The 21,823-nt window shown below is 38.7% G+C and overlaps 1 protein-coding gene across 14 annotated transcripts in view; it reads left to right on the forward strand.

The window, feature by feature from the left end:
* Positions 1 to 21,823, forward strand: part of TTC3 (tetratricopeptide repeat domain 3) — a 146,188-nt gene that overhangs the window by 52,271 nt on the left and 72,094 nt on the right. For all 14 annotated transcript variants that reach the window (XM_079922753.1, XM_079922746.1, XM_079922748.1 and 11 more), the window contains 6 exons: positions 11,963 to 12,097; positions 12,741 to 12,821; positions 15,476 to 15,588; positions 18,021 to 18,141; positions 20,321 to 20,443; positions 21,207 to 21,308. In XM_079922753.1, coding sequence (XP_079778879.1) covers positions 11,963 to 12,097; positions 12,741 to 12,821; positions 15,476 to 15,588; positions 18,021 to 18,141; positions 20,321 to 20,443; positions 21,207 to 21,308 — 675 coding nt within the window. The remainder of the gene's footprint in view (positions 1 to 11,962; positions 12,098 to 12,740; positions 12,822 to 15,475; positions 15,589 to 18,020; positions 18,142 to 20,320; positions 20,444 to 21,206; positions 21,309 to 21,823) is intronic.

The following is a 21,823-nucleotide window of genomic DNA, read 5'->3' on the forward strand; positions in this document are numbered from 1 at the left end:
TGGTGAATGTGTTGTTCAATAAAATTTGTGGTGAAAATGAAAAATGTCTTTTATTTTTACTTAAAAACCGAAGGAACTTTTTTTTTTTTTTTTTGCGGTACGTGGGCCTCTCACTGTTGTGTCTCCCGCTGCGGCGCGCAGGCTCTGGATGCGCAGGCTCAGCGGCCATGGCTCACGGGCCCAGCCACTCCGCAGCATGCGGGATCTTCCCAGACCAGGGCACAAACCCGTGTCCCCTGCCTCGGCAGGTGGACTCTCAACCACTGCGCCACCAGGGAAGCACCCTGAAGAAACTTTTTTGCCAACCCAATATACCATTCTGAGGAGTGATTTTGATGATGGGGGAAGCTATTCACGTAAGGGGCAAAGGGGTATATGGAAATCTCTGTACTTCCCTCTCAATAAAAAAATGCAAGGGGTACAACTTTGATATTACTTTGAAGGAAATTTATCAAGCTAAATGTATGTATTAAAGGAATAAAGACTTTTAGATTAGTAATGCATTCATTCCAAGAGCAGGGAAAAAAAACCCAAAGAAAGTAGAAGGAAATTACAAAGTAGAAAATAGTGAAGGAGATTGGTTCAAGGTAGCGGAGTAGAAGGACGTGCTCTCACTCCCTCTTGCGAGAACACCGGAATCACAACTAACTGCTGAACAATCATTGATGGGAAGACACTGGAACTCACCAAAAAAGATATCCCACATCCAAAGACAAAGGAGAAGCGACAGTGAGATGGTAGGAAGGGTGCCATCACAATAAAATCAAAACCCATAACTGCTGGGTGGGTGACTCACAGACTGGCGAACACTTATACCACAGAAGTCCACCCACTGGAGTGAAGGTTCTGAGCCACATGTCAGGCTTCCCAACCTGGGGGTCCGGTGACGGGAGGAGGAATTACTAGAGAATCAGACTTTGAAGGCTAGTGGGATTTGATTACAGGACTTTGACAGGACTGGGGGAAACAGAGATCCACTCTTGGAGGGCACACACAAAGTAGTGTGCGCATCGGGACCCAGGGGAAGGAGCAGTGACCCCATAGGAGACTGAACCAGACCTACCGGCTGGTGTTGGAGGGTCTCCTGCAGAGGCGGGGGGTGGCTGTGGCTCACCGTGGGGACAAGGACACTGGCAGCAGAAGTTCTGGGAAGTACTCCTTGGCGTGAGCCCTCCCAGAGTCCTCCATTAGCCCCACCAAAGAGCCTGGGCAGGCTCCAGTGTTGTGTCACCTCAGGCCAAACAACCAACAGGGAGGAAACCCAGCCCCATCCATCAGCAGACAAGAGGATTAAAGTTTTACTGAGCTCTGCCCACCAGAGCAACACACAGCTCTACCCACCACCAGTCCCTCCCATCAGGAAACTTGCACAAGCCTCTTAGATAGCCTCATCCAAGAGAGGGCAGACAGCAGAAGCAGGAACTACAATCCTGCAGCCTGTGGAAGAAAAACCACATTCACAGACAGACAGACAAGATGAAAAGGCAGAGGGCTACGTACCAGATGAAGAAACAAGATAAAACCCCAGAAAAATAAATAAATGAAGTGGAGACAGGCAACCTTCCAGAAAAAGAATTCAGAATAATGATAGTGAAGATGATCCAGAATCTCGGAAAAAGAATGGAGGCAAAGATCGAGAAGCTGCAAGAAATGTTTAACAAAGACCTAGAAGAAGAATTAAAGAACAAACAAACAGAGATGAACAATACGATAACTGAAATGAAAACTACACTAGAAGGAATCAATAGCAGAATAACTGAGGCAGAAGAACAGATAAGTGACCTGGAAGACAGAATGGTGTTCACTGCTGTGGAACAGAATAAAGAAAAAAGAATGAGAAGAAATGAAGACATCCTAAGAGACCTCTGGGACAACATTAAGCGCAACAACATTCGCATCATAGGGGTTCCAGAAGAAGAAGAGAGAGAGAAGGGACCCAAGAAAATATTTGAAGAGATTATAGTTGAAAGCTTTCCTAACATGGGAAAGGAAATAGCCACCCAAGTCCAGGAAGTGCAGAGAGTCCCATACAGGTTAAAGCCAAGGAGAGACACACCGAGACACATAGTAATCAAACTGGCAAAAATTAAAGACAAAGAGAAATTATTGAAAGCAGCAAGAGGAAAATGACAAATATCATACAAGGGAACTCTCATAAGGTTAACAGCTGATTTCTCAGCAGAAATTCTACAAGCCACAAGGGAGTGGCATGACACATTTAAAGTGATGAAAGGGAAGAACCTACAACCAAGATTACTCTACCTGGCAAGGAATCTCATTCTGATTCAATGGAGAAATCAAAAGCTTTCCAAACAAGCAAAAGCTGAGAGAATTCAGCACCACCACACCAGCTCTACAACAAATGCTAAAGGAACTTCTCTAAGTGGGAAACACAAGAGAAGAAAAGGACCTACAAAAACAAACCCAAAACAATTAAGAAAATGGTAATAGGAACATACATATCGAGAATTACCTTAAACGTGAATGGATTAAATGCTCCAACCAAAAGACACAAGCTTGCTGAATGGATTCAAAAAGAAGACCCATATATATGCTGTCTACAAGAGACCCACTTGAGACCTAGGGACACATACAGACTGAAAGTGAGGGGATGGAAAAAGATATTCCATGCAAATGGAAATCAAAAGAAAGCTGGAGTAGCAATACTCATATCAGATAAAATAGACTTCAAAATAAAGAATGTTACACGAGACAAGGAAGGACCCTACATAATGATCAAAGAATCAATCCAAGAAGAAGATATAACAATTATAAATATATATGCACCCAACGTAGGTACACTGCAATACATGAGGCAACTGCCAACAGCTATAAAAGAGGAATACGACAGTAACACAATAATAGTGGGGGACTTTAACACCTCACTTACACCAATGGACAGATCATCCAAACAAAAGATTAGTAAGGAAACACAAGCTTTAAATTACACAATAGACCAGAGAGACTTAATTGATATTTATAGCACATTCCATCCAAAAACAGCAGCTTACACTTTTTTCTCAAGTGTGCATGGAACATTCTCCAGGATAGATCTTGGGTCACAAATCAAGCCTCATTAAATTTAAGGAAACTGAAATCATATCAAGCATCTTTTCTGACCACAACACTCTGAGATTAGAAATCAGTTACAGGGAAAATAAAAGTAAAAAACACAAACACATGGAGGCTAAACACTATGTTACTAAATAACCAAGAGATCACTGAAGAAATCAAAGAGGAAATCAAAAAATACTTAGAGATAAATGACAATGAAAACACGATGATCCAAAACCTATGGGATGTAGCAAAAGCAGTTCTAAGAGGCAAGTTTATAGCAATACAATCCTACCTTAAGAAACAGGAAACATCTCAAATAAACAACCTAACCTTGCACCTAAAGCAATTAGAAAAAGAAGAACAAAAAACCCCCAAAGTTAGCAGAAGGATTGAAATCATAAAGATCAGATCAGAAATAAATGAAAAAGAAATGAAGGAAACAATAGCAATGATCAGTAAAAGTAAAAGCTGGTTCTTTGAGAAGATAAACAAAATTGATAAACCATTAGCCACACTCATCAAGAAAAAAGAGAGAAGACTCAATAGAATTAGAAATGAAAAAGAAGTAACAACTGACACTGCAGAAATACAAACGATCATGAGAGATTACTACAAGCAACTCTATGCCAATAAAATGGGCAACCTGGAAGAAATGGACAAATTCTTAGAAATGCACAACTTGCCGAGACTGAACCAGGAAGAAATAGAAAATATAAACAGACCAATCACAAGCAGTGAAATTGAGACTGTGATTAAAAATCTTCCAACAAACAAAAGCCCAGGACTAGATGGCTTCACAGGCGAATTCTATCAAACATTTAGAGAAGAGCGAACACCTATCCTTCTCAAACTCTTCTAAAATATAGCAGAAGGAGGAACACTCCCAAACTCATTCTACAAGGCCACCATCACCCTGATACCAAAACCAGACAAAGATGTCACAAAGAAAGAAAACTACAGGCCAATATCACTGATGAACATAGATGCAAAAATCCTCAACAAAATACTAGGAAACAGAATCCAACAGCACATTAAAAGGATCATACACCGTGATCAAGTTGGGTTTATTCCAGGAATGCAAGGATTCTTCAATATATGCAAATCAATCAAAGTGATACACCATATTAACAAATTGAAGGAGAAAAACCATATGATCATCTCAATAGATGCAGAGAAAGCTTTTGACAAAATTCAACACCCATTTATGATAAAAACCCTACAGAAAGTAGGCATAGAGGGAACTTTCCTCAACATAATAAAGGCCACATATGACAAACCCACAGCCAACATAGTCCTCAATGGTGAAAAACTGAAAGCATTTCCACTAAGATCAGGAACAAGACAAGGTTGCCCACTCTCACCACTATTATTCAACATAGTTTTGTAAGTTTTAGCCACAGCAATCAGAGAAGAAAAAAGAAATAAAAGGAATCTAAATTGGAAAAGAAGAAGTAAAGATGTCACTGTTTGCAGATGACATAATACTATACATAGAGAATCCTAAAGATGCTACCAGAAAACTACTAGAGCTAATCAATGAATTTGGTGAAGTAGCAGGATACAAAATTAATGCACAGAAAACTCTGGCATTCCTATACACTAATAATGAAAAATCTGAAAGTGAAATTAAGAAAACACTCTCATTTACCATTGCAACAAAAAGAATAAAATACCTAGGAATAAACCTACATAAGGAGACAAAAGACCTGTATGCAGAAAATTATAAGACACTGATGAAAGAAATTAAAGATGATACAAATAGATGGAGAGATACACCATGTTCTTGGATTGGAAGAATCGACATTGTGAAAGTGACTTTACTACCCAAAGCAATCTACAGATTCAATGCAATCCCTATCAAACTACCACTGGCATTTTTCACAGAACTAGAACAAAAAATTTCACAATTTGTATGGAAACACAATAGACCCTGAATAGCCAAAGCAATCTTGAGAATGAATAATGGAGCTGGAGGAATCAGGCTCCCTGACTTCAGACTATACTACAAAGCTGCAGCAATCAAGACAATATGGTGCTGACACAAAAACAGAAACATAGATCAGTGGAACAAGATAGAAAGCCCAGAGATAAACCCACGCACATATGGTCAACTAATCTATGACAAAGGAGGCAAGGATATACAATAGAGAAAAGACAGTCTCTTCAATAAGTGGTGCTGGGAAAAATGGACAGCTAATGTAAAAGAATGAAATTAGAACACTCCCTAACACCATACACAAAAATAAACTCAAAATGGATTAAAGACCTAAATGTAAGACCAGACACTATCAAACTCTTAGAGGAAAACATAGGCAGAACACTCTATGACATAAATCACAGCAAGATACTTTCTGACGCACCTCCAAGAGACATGGAAATAAAAACAAAAATAAACAAATGGGACCTAATGAAAGTTAAAAGCTTTTGCACAGCAAAGGAAACCATAAACAAGACCAAAAGACAAGCCTCATAATGGGAGAAAATATTTGCAAATGAAGTAACTGACAAAGGATTAATCTCCAAAATTTACCACCAACTCATGCAGCTCAATAACAAAAAACAAACAACCCAATCCAAAAATGGGCAGAAGAGCTAAATAGACATTCCTCCAAAGAAGATATACAGATTGCTAGCAAACACATGAAAGAATGCTCAACATCATTAATCATTAGAGAAATGCAAATCAAAACTGCAATGAGATATCATCTCATACCGGTCAGAATGGCCATCATCAAAAATTCTAGGAACAATAAATGCTGGAGAGGGTGTGGAGAAAAGGGAATACTCTTGCACTGTTGGTGGGAATGCAAATTGATACAGCCACTATGGAGAACAGTATGGAGGTTCCTTAAAAAACTAAAAATAGAATTACCATATGACCCAGCAATCCCACTACTGGGCATATACCCTGAGAAAACCATAATTCAAAAAGACATATGCACCCCAATGTTCATTGCAGCTCTATTTACAATAGCCAGGACATGGAAGCAGCCAAAGTGTCCATTAACTGATGAATGGATAAAGAAGATGTGGCACATATATACAATCGGATCTTACTCAGCCATAAAAAGAAAGGAAGTTGAGTTACTTTTAGTGAGGTGGATGGACCTAGAGTCTGTCATACAGAGTGAAGTAAGTCAGAAAGAGAAAAACAAATACCATATGCTAACACATATATATGGAATCTAAGAAAAAAAAAAAAAGGTCATGAAGAACCTAGGGGTAAGACGGGAATAAAGACACAGACCTATTAGAGAATGGACTTGAGGATACGGGGAGGGGGAAGGGTAAGCTGTGACAAAGTGAGAGAGTGGCATGAACATATATACACTACCAAACGTAAAATAGATAGCTAGTGGGAAGCAGCCACATAGCACAGGGAGAGAAGCTTGGTGGTTTTTGACCACCTAGAGGGGTGGGATAGGGAGGGTGGGAGGGAGGGAGACACAAGAGAGAAGAGCTATGGGAACATACGTGTATGTATAAATGATTCACTTTGTTAGCAGAAACTAACACACCATTGTAAAGCAATTATACTCCAATAAAGATGTTAAAAAAAAAGATCAGAGCAGAAATAAATCAAACGGAAACAAAGAAAACAGTAGCAAAGATCAATAAAACTAAAAGATGGTTCTTTGAGAAGATAAACAAAATTGATAAACCGTTAGCCAGACTCATCAAGAAAAAGAGGGAGAGGACTCAAATCATTAAAATTAGAAATGAAAAAGGAGAAGTTACAACAGACACCACAGAAATGCAAAGCATTCTAAGAGACTACTACAAGCAACTTCATGCCAATAAAACGGACAACCTGGAAGAAATGGACCAATATTTAGAAAAGCATCACCTTCCAACACTGAACCAGGAAGAAATAGAAAATATGGACAGACCAATCACAAGTAATGAAATTGAAACTGTGATTAAAAATCTTTCAACAAACAAAAGTCCAGGGCCAGATGGCTTCACAGGTGAATTCTATCAAACATTTAGAGAACAGCTAACACCCACCCTTCTCAAACTCTTCCAGAAAATTGCAGAGGAAGGAACACTCCCATACTCATTCTATGAGGCCACCATCTCCCTGATATGAAAACCAGACAAAGATACTACAAAAAAAGAAAATTACAGACCAAGAGCACTGATGAATATAGATGCAAAAATCCTCAACAGAATACTAGCAAACAGAATCCAACAACACATTAAAAGGATCATACACCATGATCAAGTAGGATTTATCCCAGAGATGCAAGGATTTTTCAGTATATGCAAATCAATCAATGTGATACACCATATTAACAAACTGAAGAAGAAAAACCATATGATCATCTCAATAGATACAGAGAAAGCCTTTGACAAAATTCAACACCCATTTATGATAAAAACTCTCCCGAAAGTGGGCATAGAGAGAACCTACCTCAACATAATAAAGGCCATATATGACAAACCCACAGCAAACACCATTCTCAATGGTGAAAAACTGAAAGCATTTCCTCTAAGATAGAAACAAGACAAGGATGTCCACTCTCACCACTGTTATTCAACATAGTTTTGGAAGTCCTAGCCACGGCAATCAGAGAAGAAAAAAAATAAAAGGAATACAAATTGGAAAAGAAGAAGTAAAGCTCACTGTTTGCAGATGGCATGATACTATAAATAGAGAATCCTAAAGATGCCACCAGAAAACTACTAGAGCTAATCAATGAATTTGGTAAAGTTGCAGGATACAAAATTAATGCACAGAAATCTCTTGCATTCCTATACACTAATGATGAACAATCTGAAAGAGAAATTAAGGAAAGACTCCCATTTACCAGTGCAACAAAAAGAATAAAATACCTAGGAATAAACCTACCTGGGGAGACAGAAGACCTGTATGCAGAAAACTATAAGACGCTGATGAAATAAGTATGATACAAACAGATGGAGAGGTATACCATGGTCTTGGACTGGAAGAATCAGTATTGTGAAAATGACTACACTACCCAAAGCAATCCGCAGATTCAATGCAATCCCTATCAAATTACCAATGGCATTTTTTTACAGAACTAGAACAAAAAATCTTAAAATTTGTATGGAGACACAAAAGGCCCCGAATAGCCAAAGCAGTCTTGAGGGAAAAAATCGGAGCTGGAGGAACCAGTCTCCCTGACTTTAGACCAAACTACAAAGTTACAGTAATCAAGACAATATAGTACTGGCACAAAAACAGAAATGTAGATCAATGGAACAAGATAGAAAGCCCAGAGATAAACCCATGCACCTATGGTTAACTAATGTATGACAAAAGAGGCAAGGATATACAGTGCAGAAAAGACAGTCTCTTCAATAAGTGGTGCTGGGAGAACTGGCCAGCTACCTGTAAAAGAATGAAATTAGAACACTCCCTTACACCATACACAAAAATAAACTCAAAATGGATTAGAGACCTACATGTAAGACCGGATACTATAAAACTCTTAGAGGAAAACATAGGAAGAACACTCTATGACATAAATCACAGCAAGATCTTTTTTGATCCACCTTCTAGAGTATTGGAAAGAAAAAAAAAATAAAGAAATGGGACTTAATGAAACTTAAAAGTTTTTGCACAGCAAAGCAAAGTACAAACAAGACGAAAAGACAACCCTCAGAATGGGAGAAAACATTTACAAACGAATCAGTGGACAAAGGAGTAATCTCCAAAATATATAAATGGCTCATGCAGCTCCATTTTAAAAAAACAAACAACCCAATCCAAAAATGAGCAGAAGACCTGAATCGACATTTCTCCAGAGAAGACGTATAAAGATGGCCAAGAAGCACATGAAAAGCTGCTCAACATCACTAATTTTTAGAGAAATGCAAGTCAAAACTACAATGAAGTATCACCTCACACCAGTTAGAATGCGCATCATCAGAAAATCTACAAACTGCAAATGCTGGAGAGGGTGTGGAGAAAAGGGAACCCTCTTGCACCGTTGGTGGGAATGTAAATTGGTACAGCCACTATGGAGAAACAGTATGGAGGTTCCTTAAAAAACTAAAAATAGAATTACCATATGACCCAGCCATCCTACTACTGGGCATATATATACCCTGAGAAAACCATAATTCAAAAAGATACATGCACCCCAGTGTTCATTGCAGCACTATTTACAATAGCCAGGACTTGGAAGCAACCTAAATGCCCGTCGTCAGTTGGGTGGTTAAAGAAGATGTCGTACATATATACAATGCAATATTACTCAGCCATGAAAAGGAAGGAAATTGGGTCATTTGTAGAGACGTGGATGGATCTAGAGATTGTCATACAGAGTGAAGTAAGTCAGAAAGAGAAAAACAAATATCATATATTAATGCATATTTGTGGAACCTAGAAAAATGATACAGATGAACCAGTTTGCAGGGCAGAAATTGAGACACAGATGTAGAGAACAAACGTATGTACACCAGGCGGGGAAAGTGGCGGGGATGGGGGTGGTGTGATGAATTGGGAGATTGGGATTGACATGTATACGCTAATATGTATAAAATGGATAACTAATTAGAACCTGCTATATAAAAAAATATAATAAAATTCTGAAAAAAAAGAAAATAATGAAAATGGAACAACTTGTAAAGAAGAATCCACAAAGCTAAAAGTTGATTCTTTAACAATATAAATAAAATTTACATATCAGTATGGAAACTGATTAAGAAAGGAAGAAAAGAAGGCACAATAAAACAATTTCAAGAATGAAAAAGGTGACTTCCCTGGTGGGCCAGTCACTAAGGCTCTGGGCTCCCAATGCAGGGGGCCCGGGTTCAGTCCCTGGTCAGGGAACTAGATCCCACATGCCGCAACTAAGACCCAGCGCCGCCAAATAAATAAATATTTTTTAAAAAAGAACGAAAAAGGACACATTACTACAGACGCTTCAGTATTACAAATACTATATCAAAATACTATTATGACCAACATTATACCAGGAAATTTGAAAATGTATGTAGATGAAATGAACAAATTCCTAGAACAATCCAGCTTATAAAAACTGACTCAAGAAGAAATAGAAACCTGTACAGAATCCGGAATTTACAGAACCATGGCTAATCACTCTTCCAGTCATTGAATACCTGTAGACTGTGTATTATCAGTGAAAGATTATTTTGGTTAAATGTGATTCATGTGAGTCTGCTTTGACACTTCAGTGCTTTATGTAAATACAGTTCTATTTCTTCTAAAATAAAATGTTGGATTTTACCCCCCCCAAATGTATATTAACATGAAACACAACACTCATTTTAATATCTGGGTCATTTTAAACTTCTGTTAACTATGTTAGGTATATATGACAGATAGCTTATTAAGGACTCTTGGAATGAAGCATGTTAAGCATTTTTAATCAGTTTCCTAATCGGTTTCAACAGCTTTCTAATTAGTTGCATAAAAGCATTTTTAGTATTTCTAACAGTTGGTGATTTTAAAATTGTCATTTTATATTGATTTTACTAATTCTAAAAACTGTGATGGACTTAAATTGTAACGACAGCCTGTAAAGACAAAAGAGTATTTAAATAAAAATGATGGTTATTTTTGAGCCTTGATTTGTTCATTTAACACACTTTACTTTAGGCCCCTGCATACGCTGAAGACTGGCATTGCCATTCAGACCGCTCTCATGCAGCTTTCAGTACAGACCATTTGTTTGTACTGTTTTGAGAGAAATAATTTCCAATGGAAACATGAGGCAGATGGATTTGTTTTCTAGAATGAAAGAGATTAGAATGGAATCAGTACGTCCAAGGCTGAATAATAAATAATAAACTAGTGCGTGGGGGGATAGCACATCGTCTTCTATAACTGTTAAAACTCTTATCTTAACATTAATGTGGCGATCGGTGAACTTTTAAAATACTGTATAGCAAATACCACGTTTACTTGAGAGCTGCTCTTTTCCATGTGTTTTCTGGGGGGAAAGTTCTCCTAAACTTTGATTCATTGGACGAAAAGCACTAGGCAGCTTTTGTTTATGTGTGACCAGACTGCTTTTCTTCTGTGTTTTGTGCAGTGGGGTCTCCTTTTGGATCCTTATCATGAGGAACAGTGAGGAATGTCACGCAAATATTTGCATTTTCTGCTCCCTTGAACGGTGTACACATGTATGGCAAGGTGTGGGGAGATCTTGCTTAGCCTCCAGGCTTGCCTCTCCAGTCCTTATGGAACTTTTGTGGCCTATAGCTATTGCCACGTAACTAAAATCTGAATGCAAATTATAATGTATGTGCTCATGTATATTCAAATTGTAAAGTTTTTTTCTCGCTTTATTTCAGGGTACATTATAGCAGCTGTTTTCCTTATTCTCTTCTCTTTGCATTTAACCTAGTAATATCTCTCCCGATAATATTATCTAGTTATATTCAAGTACACGTTAGGCAGGAGTAGAGCTACAGATTGAAATGACCATTTCTTGCTGAGAATTTAGGTTTGTTCCAGGGCATGAGGGCAGTTGTTAAACTCTGGTAGTGACCAGGAAATTGATCGCTTGTTCTTATTTGTCTAATTGCTCAAGTCTCAGCCAAACAATTTACTTATTTAAATGATGGCTGATGTTCTCCATTTGAGCTGTTAAAACGTCCAAATACTGTCTGGTTAGCCTGGAAAAGCGAGTACAGCTTAGCACCATGTAGTGTAAAGTGAACCCCCCTTCTTTGTCATGGGCAGCACTAGAAGTGTTGGGATCAAGATGGGGAAGCAGTACCTTTTAATTTCCACTTTAATGGTGCTGTGCTGAGAAAGGAGTATAATCCATACAGGGTAGCTTTGGGTATTTACATATTTTATGATCAGTTATAAAGTATAACTGCCCAGTGATGACCGTTGGCATCTTAAGTTTTAGACTAAGCATGTGTAGCTCTGGTTTACTGAAAAAGAATTTCTTTTTTGCAGGATTTTGCTAATATAATGAAAATGCTGAGAAGCTTAATCCAGGATGGTTACACGGCTTTGTTGGAGCAGCGCTGCCGCAGTGCTGCCCAGGCCTTCACAGAGTTGCTCAATGGTTTAGATCCTCAAAAAATAAAGGTGAGATTGCCTCCTGGTAACTTGTTTACCAATGCTAATGCGTTTCAGATGAATGTAGAAGGGAACCAACACTTTGACTTCATTGTACTAATGTATCGTCTTGCTGAGATCAGCGGAATTTACTCCAGGTCGTGAGAAGCAGATAATGCTCTGATTCAGCCTTTATGGTTGCAGTCGGTATAGAAGCCAGGTTTAGACTCTCTCCTTGCGCTATAGCTGGTGTTCATTAGAACTCTTGGCTTTTTATCTTATTAGAGCACTAAGTCAAGAATTTGGACTCACTTTAGTCACATCTTTTCATCCACAAAGAAAGTATTAGCTGGGTAAATATGCAAGGTTGTAAGAGAGCAAATACCTTAGTCTGTTACTCATCCCATTAATATGCAAAAGAATATGACATCAGTTATTCTGTTATGAACCATGCCTTCAAGGAACTCTGAGACAGTGATTCTGTGTTTTAGATATTTGATAGCAAGATAACTGCATATCTTTGCAAAATGTATTTTCTAATTTTGTTTGGTCTTTGTCCCACAGTGATTAGTAAGATATTTTTATACTCTTACTGTTGCGGTTAACAAGTTAGTATGATGCAAATTGGGCAGAATTATGTTCAGATGTTTAACTGGAGCATTTTTATTGACAGCAACTGAACCTGGCCATGATTAACTACGTCTTAGTAGTCTATGGACTTGCCATTTCACTCCTTGGAATAGGACAACCTGAGGTAATATTTGTAACAGAGATAATAAACAATTAAAATATGTCATTAATTTTAGAAGGTATGTTAAAATAGTTTTTTCACTTCGGTGTATTTCCTTCTGGGTACTTTCTTTTTGCTTTTCCAGTTTTATTGAGATACAATGGACAGTATAAGTTTAAGGTGTACAGCATAATGATTTGACTTATGTATATCATTAAATGATTATCACAGTAGTTTAATGAGCACTGCCTGTGTACTTTCTTGATAATTTTTTCTGAAATAACTAAATTTAATTTAGTTTGTGATTCTTTTTGAAAAGAAAATGTAGTTTGTGTTTCCGTTAGAAAAAAGTTATGCCAGACCACCAGTGGGAATCTACCTTTTATTTGTATAAAAAGTAAAGGACCTGGTATATCATGATAAATTTCGGAAACATGTTGAGGTAAAAAGGCAAGTTGGAGAATGTAGTAACATCGTGATACCACTTATGTGCAAAGTGGAAAACTTACAGGACAATAGTATATATTGTTTATGGCTATCTGTGAATCTTGTAAAAAAAAACATGGACTAGCCCTACATCAAATTTAATATAATGGTTGCATTTAGTGATAGAAGAAAGGAATGGGACTTGGAAGGTTAAAAAAGGAGAGTTCAACTTTGTGTCATGCCTTTTTATTTTTTAAATCATAAAAAGAATGCTAATGTTAATAGCTCTTAGTTCTGGATAGTAAGTACCTGGGTGTTTTATCTTCTAGAGTTCAGGCTTCCCATAACCACATGCAATCAGTGTATGGGTGTGAGCACACATGGTTTCCATTACTCATGGTCTTTCAGTGCTCTCCTGGAAAGCTTACTTACCTGCACTGCTCAGCATTATACTTTGCTTTCCATGGCTTCGAGTTTTTGATAAAGGTTGAAATGGCTCTAGAATTACCTCAGGAATAATATATCCTTTCTACCAACTTGGGCCCCAAGCTTCCTAGGCTAGATGAGGCTTAACCCTAATTGCTCCCTAATAAGGATCAGGTTGTTTTATGTTCCACTGTCTGAGTGGTCCACAGAGCGTGAGGTTCATTTTCCTTGTGACATGCTGTTGGTCATTTTTTAAAATTTATTTGTTTTTATTTTTGGCTGTATTGGGTCTTCGTTGCCGTGCCCAGGCCTTCTCTAGTTGTGGTGAGCAGGGGCTACTCTTCGTTGCGGTGCGCGGGATTCTCATTGTCGTGGCTTCTCTTGTTGCGGAGCATGGGCTCTAGGCGCACGGGCTTCAGTAGTTGTGGCATGTGGGCTCAGTAGTTGTGGCTCGCTGTCTCTAGAGCACAGGCTCAGTAGTTGTGGTGTACGGGCTTAGTTGCTCTGTGGCATGTGGGATCTTCCCGGACCAGGGTTCAAACCCGTGTCCCCTGTGTTGACAGGCGGATTCTTAACCACTGACCACCAGGGAAGCCCCTTTCTTGTTCTTTTTTTTTTAATTTTTTTTTTTTTTGCGGTACGCGGGCCTCTCACTGTTGTGGCCTCTCCCGTTGCGGAGCACAGGCTCCGGACGTGCAGGCTCAGCGGCCATGGCTCATGGGCCCAACCGCTCCGCAACATGTGGGATCTTCCCAGACAGTGGCACAAACCCGTGTCCCCTGCATCGGCAGGCGGACTCTCAACCACTGTGCCACCGAGGAAGCCCCCCTTTCTTGTTCTTGATGTGACAGATAAATGTCTTTCATTAGGGAATCTCTAACTCTATTTTCTAGTAGATTGTTGGAGACAGGACTGTATGATCTCCATTCTTCTATTCTTGGCAGAGTAACAATAAGCTTCTTAACATGTTTTGCCTTACCGGAACTGACGAAATAGTTTATTACATTTTTTATTTACTTTGATTTACTTTTGATTAAAAAAAACTAAATAGGTACGATAGAACTTGGACATTTAAGAGAATTTCATCATTCAGAGTGTCCCCAGAAGGAAGTTATATTCACTCCAGAACAGTCCTTGCTGAAACATTTTTGGCATGCCTCCTTCGGAGCTGGCCTCAAAGCTTCTTATTAACTCCATTTTGTAGTGACATTTCCTTTTTCACCCACAGTGGAGTGGCCAGTATTGCTTTGAGCTAAGTGTCTTTTGGATTTTTTCCAAAACAATATTCATTCAAAGCCCAGAGGCTTCCACTGTTGAGAATATTCAAAAGAATGTACTCTAAGCTCTGTAAAGTTTACTAAAGAGCTGTTTTTAAGGCAGAGCATTTGTCTTACGTCACAAAACATTGTGGCAACATCATTGGAATTCCTGTGATCCCAAGGGGGCAGCACTTACTAGGATGTATGTTATGGCGTGTTTGCATCCAAATCAGTCCCTTTTACCCTGCATTCACACCTTTTAGGGTTAGCCAGCACACGCGGTGACCTCTGTGTGTTAGGAAATGCTCATCTGGTTGGTTGTCTGACTTCAGTGCCAACTTTTCATTCTGGAGCTGGATCATTTTGGTTGTGTCTCTTGAGTATCCATATGGTCAAAATTTATGTAATTATTAAGAAAATGAAGTACAGAATGTATAATTTTGCCATAGAAATTTTAGGATATACGGTTGTTTTTAATATTACACAAAAGGAATCAACTTTCAGGTAAAATCGGTTCCAGTATTTCTCTTTCTGTGTAAGTGATCACTGTTCTCATTGCTATTGAAGGAGTTATCTGAGGCTGAAAACCAGTTTAAGAGGATGATTGAACACTACCCCAATGAGGGACTTGATTGCTTGGCTTACTGTGGAATTGGAAAAGTGTACTTGAAAAAAAACAGGTTAGTAGAAGCCACACTACTTTATGCCCTAGGCTGGTTACTCATTTCAAATCTAATGTGATGATGATCCTTTTTCTGGAGTTATTTTGGTATCTTCTCTGTGGCACACTATGATAATTGTGTTTACTTTAAGGACTGGCATTTGGATATTAATTATTAAAGTAAGGTCAAATCACTTCAGTTCCCAGTGCTTTCTAATTTTGAATGTAATAGGAAAATCAATAATAGAGTAACTTGGACTTCCCTGGTGGCACAGTGGTTAAGAATCGGCCTGCCAATGCAGGGGATCCCTGGTCCAGGAAGATCCCACATGCCGTGGAGCAATTAAGCCCCTGTGCAACAACTACTGAAGCCTGTGCACCTAGAGCCCATGCTCTGCAACAAGAGAAGCCACCGCAATGAGAAGCCCGTGCGCTGCAACAAAGAGTAGCCCCCGCTTGCTGCAACTAGAGAAAGCCCATGTGCAGCAACGTTGACCCAAAAATAAATAAATAAAAAATAAATTAAAAAAAATAATAGAGTAATTTGTCACAAAGGATTTTATGTTTTATCTTTTAGTATATGTCATTTATAAGTGGCGACTGAATTGGTATAAATTAATGCTTTACAAGTGTGATTATATAATATTTTGGTTAAATACCCATTTCCACAAAAAAACTTGTATGAGGATTTTTTTTTAAATTATTATTTATTGGCTGTGTTGGGTCTTCATTGCTGCGTGTGGGCTTTCTCTAGTTGTGGGGAGCAGGTGCTACTCTTCGTTGTGCTGTGTGGGCTTTTCAGAGCGCAGGCTCAGTAGTTGTGGTGCATGGGCTTAGTTGCTCCGCGGCATGTGGGATCCTCCGGGACCAGGGCTCAAACCTGTGTCCCCTGCATTGGCAGGCGGGTTCTTAACTACTGCGCCACCAGGGAAGTCGCTAATACGAAATTTATATATGTTCAAGGACATTATGAGTTAGAAACAAAAATCTCTCCTCTGAACCTATAGTTGAATTACAGCCAATATAGTGGTAGGTATGTTAGATTACTTTTATAAAGAAATAATCGTTGACTGATTGAATATCATTCATAACTTCTAATTATCCTTAAATTTTCATCTGACTGTTTAGAGGAAGTTTTATCAGACCATTGGTATTCTTGGGAACCCAATCTTAGGGGGTGCCTAGAACCTTCTTTAAAGATCTTTAAAGATTAAAGAAAGTTCTTTTACTTCCTGAAGCTACTGTCTGACCAGTTCAACTCTTTTAAGGATCAGGGGTAGTGAGGATTTAGCAGTCACCTCTATGGTAATAAATGAAATTAATTCCAGCTTAGCATAAGTTGTTTGGGACACACCTGTTTAATGCAGTGGCCGCATGCGGATATCACAAGATCTGGGAATGTAACATAAATGTATAGCATCATGGAGGTTGTAGTAAATGAAGACGTGTTTGCCATTTTGAAAGGCATTTAAATTTTTTTAAAATTTATTTTATTCAAGTATAGTTGATTTACAATGTTGTGGAAACCCATTTAACTTTTAATTTCACAATAATATGGTTTGTGGTTCAGTGTCCAGTAAGCTGGTTTTTTGCTGTTGCAATGTGCAGTGTCTGGTTGAAAGTCCTGCTGTTTAATAACTGTCTTATGGTGGATGCTGGTCTAGCTTTTCTGCAGGTGAAGTTTTCTGTACCCAAAGGCAAAAATGACTTCTTCAATTGGGAAATCGTTTCAAGATTGGAGAAAGCAGAGAACCCTCTATTTTCTAGTCTGAAGAGAAGAATAAAGACTGGGATAACCTTATGATCCAGTATTCTAGTATTCTTTTGTTGAACGGACTGTGGGACTCTATTGAGATTAATATTTAAACCATAAATTGGAAATGAAAGATTTCATATTTATAGTTAAAATAGTTTACATACACATTTGTTCTGTTAAAATAATTCACTGCTTTATAGTTGAAGATGTCCAGAATATATGATTTCTTTAAAAATTTTTCAGCAAATCGGTTTTACTATAGATGTTCTAAATGAGTCAAGTGAAAAAAATTTCCCTATTTATGATTAATTAGTTGAAGTGGAGCTTTGCTGTTGCTCTACAAGAATCTAATTAGATTAGTAAATGAAATAAAAATGGAACAACCATAATTTATTCAGTTTTCTGTTTTACTTGTTGAAAACTTAAAAAAAAATTACAACTTTAAAAGGACTAGTGTGCACCTACCATAATAAAGCCAGTGTCCAGGTAGATTAGTGTTTAATTTATATTATCTTTGTAGCAAACAGTGATAATGTCTTGGTTTTTTAAAGAACATATGGGTTACATTGAATATTTCTGTGTAGTGATTTGTCAAATGTACTCTTACCTAGTAAGCTTGAAATCTCTGTGCCTTGTTGTGGGGAATGAAAATTCATGTCACATCTTTAATACCTTCTTCATAATTATGACTTTAGATTTCTAGAAGCTCTTAATCATTTTGAGAAAGCAAGAACCTTGATCTGTCGTCTTCCTGGAGTGTTAACTTGGCCCACAAGTAATGTGGTTATTGAAGAGACTCAGCCAGGGAAAATAAAGGTAACCGTTTATTTCTCTAGAGAGCATCTTACTAACCATAAAAGCTCATCTGTGCTTCTGCGCTCTGACTCAGGTAGCAGAAGACAGGTAGGAGTACTCTGTCCTCCGCTCCTCCATGTGCGTTTCCCCTTGAAAGACTGGTGAGAATCACCAACGTTTATTGAATGTTTCCTGTGTGCCAGTCATACACCTTCCATTTATCATTACCTTTAACCCGTACAACAACCCTATGTGATGAGCACTATGATTATTTGCATTTTACAGATGAGGAGGATTACATTTAGAGAGGTTAAGTGTTGAGCTCAAGGTTAAACAGCTAGGAAATGGTGGAGCTGGGACTTGAATCCAGGCATCCTGACCAGAATGTGCACTGATAAGCAGCATGGCGTACTGGTTGTACTTAGAGAAAGGTATAGCGTTGTTTTTTCATCATGGTTATTAATGGTACTTGAAGACTCTGAAAATATAAATTTAGTCTCATATCCAGAAGCGTAGGATTCTTTGCCAGTTCTAGAAAGACTAAAGTGTGTGAATTGACTAGGATAGGCCTTTACTTGTGATGAACCCTGGTATTTACTCAGAACTTGCTTTTGGCTGAAGCTTTTAAAAGCACAGGAATCAACTCTTACAACTCAGTAATAAAAAGACACTCTAATTAGAAGTAGCCAAAAGATCTGGATAGGTGTTTCTGTTAGCAAGTTGTATAAATAGACAATAAGCATGTAAAATGTGTTCAACAGTTAGCCATCAGAGAAATGCAAATTAAAATGAGATACTACTTCATACTCACTAGGGTGGCTGTAATCAAGAAGGCAGACAATAACAAGTGTTAGCAAGGATCTGGAGAAATCAGAACATCCATACATTGCTGTAAAGTGTAAAATGATGAAGCTGCTTTGGAAAACAGTCTGGCAGTTCCTCATAGGTTAAAGACAGAGTTACCATATGACCTAGCAGTTTCACTCCTAGGTATGTACAGAGACAGGAAAACATGTTCTCGCAAAAACTTGTACATGAATGTTCATAGCAGTATTATTCACAATAGTCAAAAAGTGGAAACAGCTCAAAGTGTCCGTCAACTGCTGAATGGTTAAATAAAATGTGGTATATCCATATAATTGAATATCAGTGACAGAAACCAGACATGAAAGGCCACATACTGTATGATTCTGTTTATCTGAAATCTCCAGAATAGGAAAATCTATATGTGAAGACAGGTAGTAGATTAGTGGGCTAGGGGGTTGAGGAAGGTTGGGGAGGGATTGCTAATGGGTATGGGGTTTCTTGCCGCATGGTGAAATGTTCTAATTTTAGGTTATCGTGATAGTTATACAACTCCGAATATACTAAAAAAACCACGGAACTGTACACTTTAAATGTGTAAATTGTATGGTATATGAATTATATCTCAACAAAGCTGGTATAAAAAATAAAACTAAACGTAGGGATTGTTGGATTTTCCTCTCTTTCTACTGGATTGGAGTGGAGGCACAGGAACTACTGATAACGGACAGCCAGCACTGGAAGCGTGGCATGAGTCTCGGGGGCTTCGGGGGCAGTGGTGTAATTCTCCAGGTGATGAACAGGCACAGGGGGCAGGGGTTCAGGGAGGTAGATGGATGACAGTGGTGGGGTCCTAGGTGAAATGACATTGGGAAGGAGAACAGTAGAGCCCTAAGGGTTATTCTACCTCATTTGACTCCCTGTGAATGCTTGAAGGAGATTTCTAAAAGGTATGTAGTGTAAAATGAGGCCTGATGATTATAACACAGGATAAGATTTTGATTCAGAGTCTGAAATTTTGAAAATTTGTTGATTAGCCCTTTTTTTCCCATCTTTGTCTCTTGGCATGTCTCTGTATCAGCCTCTCTCTAGAAGGAACAACTTTTTTTTTTTTTTTTTTTTTTTTTTGCGTTATGCGGGCCTCTCACTGTTGTGCCTCTTCCCGGACCGGGGCACAAACCCGTGTCCCCTGCATCGGCAGGCAGACTCTCAACCACTGCGCCACCAGGGAAGCTAGAAGGAAAAACTTTAAAAGTTGTATGTAGTTCTTGGCTAAAAGGCATTTGGTCCTTTCTGTGCTGAAAATATTTTGATGGCAAGAGGTTATTGAAATCACAAACATTTTATTGTTGAATTAGTGTTGTAGTCGTATCATTTTTGTTTATTTTTGTTTTAGATGCTGTTAGAGAAATTTATTGAAGAATGCAGGTTCCCTCCAGTGCCGGATGCCATTTGTTGCTATCAGAAGTGCCGTGGATATTCCAAAATCCAGATATACATAACTGATCCAGACTTTAAGGTACTAATGAGTATGTACTAGGTCCTTAACTTGCTGAATTGTGCCTTTAAATGGATTCAGAACAAATTCTGTAACTGGAGACACTTGAGTACTGTGACTTGTCAGCAGTTTTATGTCCTCTTGTCCTCCCCATCCCCTGGACTTAAGTCTACATCATCTCACATGGGGGCCCAGAGCCACTGAAATAAACACCGAGGGCAGGGACGGTGACCTGAGAAGGCAGGTTAGCTGATTCCATTTCCTCTTTCTAGCCTATTTTTAGGAGCCCAGGGAACAAAGGGAGGCTAGTACCCCTGATTTGTTGCAATTCCAATTTCTTGTAAAATTTGAGTCCAAGAATCTGAAGGCCATTCTGATCATTGAATTAACTCCTAGAGACCTAAGTCTGAGACCAAGTCTGGCAATGAACTGAGTGAGTAAGACCCTGGGCTTTAGCTTATTCAAGAAGATAGAAGCTGCTCACTGTCCCTGGTTAGTAGATCAGATGAGATAAAGTTTATAAAATATTTGGTATTGTAAAGGATAACGCAGCTGTAAATTGTGGAAATGAATATGTCAGTTAAGCTCAGTGTTTCCAGCACTAGGCAGTCTGGGGTACGGAAGTCTTACACTCCCCCAGGAGGAAATGTGGCATCTAGCTATGTCTGCCAGGTAAGTGCAGACAGCTCTCCATCTTAATATGTGTTGTGAGTGAGTGAGAGAGAGAGAGAATGTGTGTGTAGACATCTTTCAAAAGTGAGTTAAAAATTGTTTTAAACCGTAGGGTTTTATACGAATCAGCTGTTGCCAGTACTGTAAAATAGAATTCCACATGAACTGTTGGAAGAAGTTAAAAACAACAACATTTAATGATAAAATTGACAAGGTAAGGCTAACAAGATTATCTGGATTTTTCAGTATGCTTATTGTATGTTGATTTTTTTCCCCTAAAAATCTTTAGGAAAAGTCTTAAGAGGATATGAATTCCTCCCTGTGCATGAGACATAATTAGAAAATATTAAATTAAAAATTTAATGATAAAGTTAGAAAATCAGTTTTTGTTTTATAACGTATTTATTTTATTTTTGGCTGCATCGGGTCTTCGTTGCTGCACGTGGGCTTTTCTCTAGTTGCGGCGAGTGGAGGCTACTCTTCGTTGTGGTGCATGGGCTTCTCACTGCAGTGGCTTCTCTCGTGGCGGAGCACAGGCTCTAGGCGTGCGGGCTTCAGTAGTTGCGGCTCTTGGGCTCTAGAGCGCAGGCTCAGTAGTTGTGGCGCACGGGCTTAGTTGCTCTGCAGCATATGGGATCTTCCCAGACCAGGGCTCAAACCCATGTTCCCTGCATTGGCAGGCGGATTCGTAACCACTGCGCCACCAGGGAAGCCCAGTTTTTGTTTTTA

This window comes from Stenella coeruleoalba (assembly GCF_951394435.1).
Source record: "Stenella coeruleoalba genome assembly, chromosome: 5".
In the NCBI taxonomy this organism is placed as follows: Eukaryota; Metazoa; Chordata; class Mammalia; order Artiodactyla; family Delphinidae; genus Stenella; species Stenella coeruleoalba.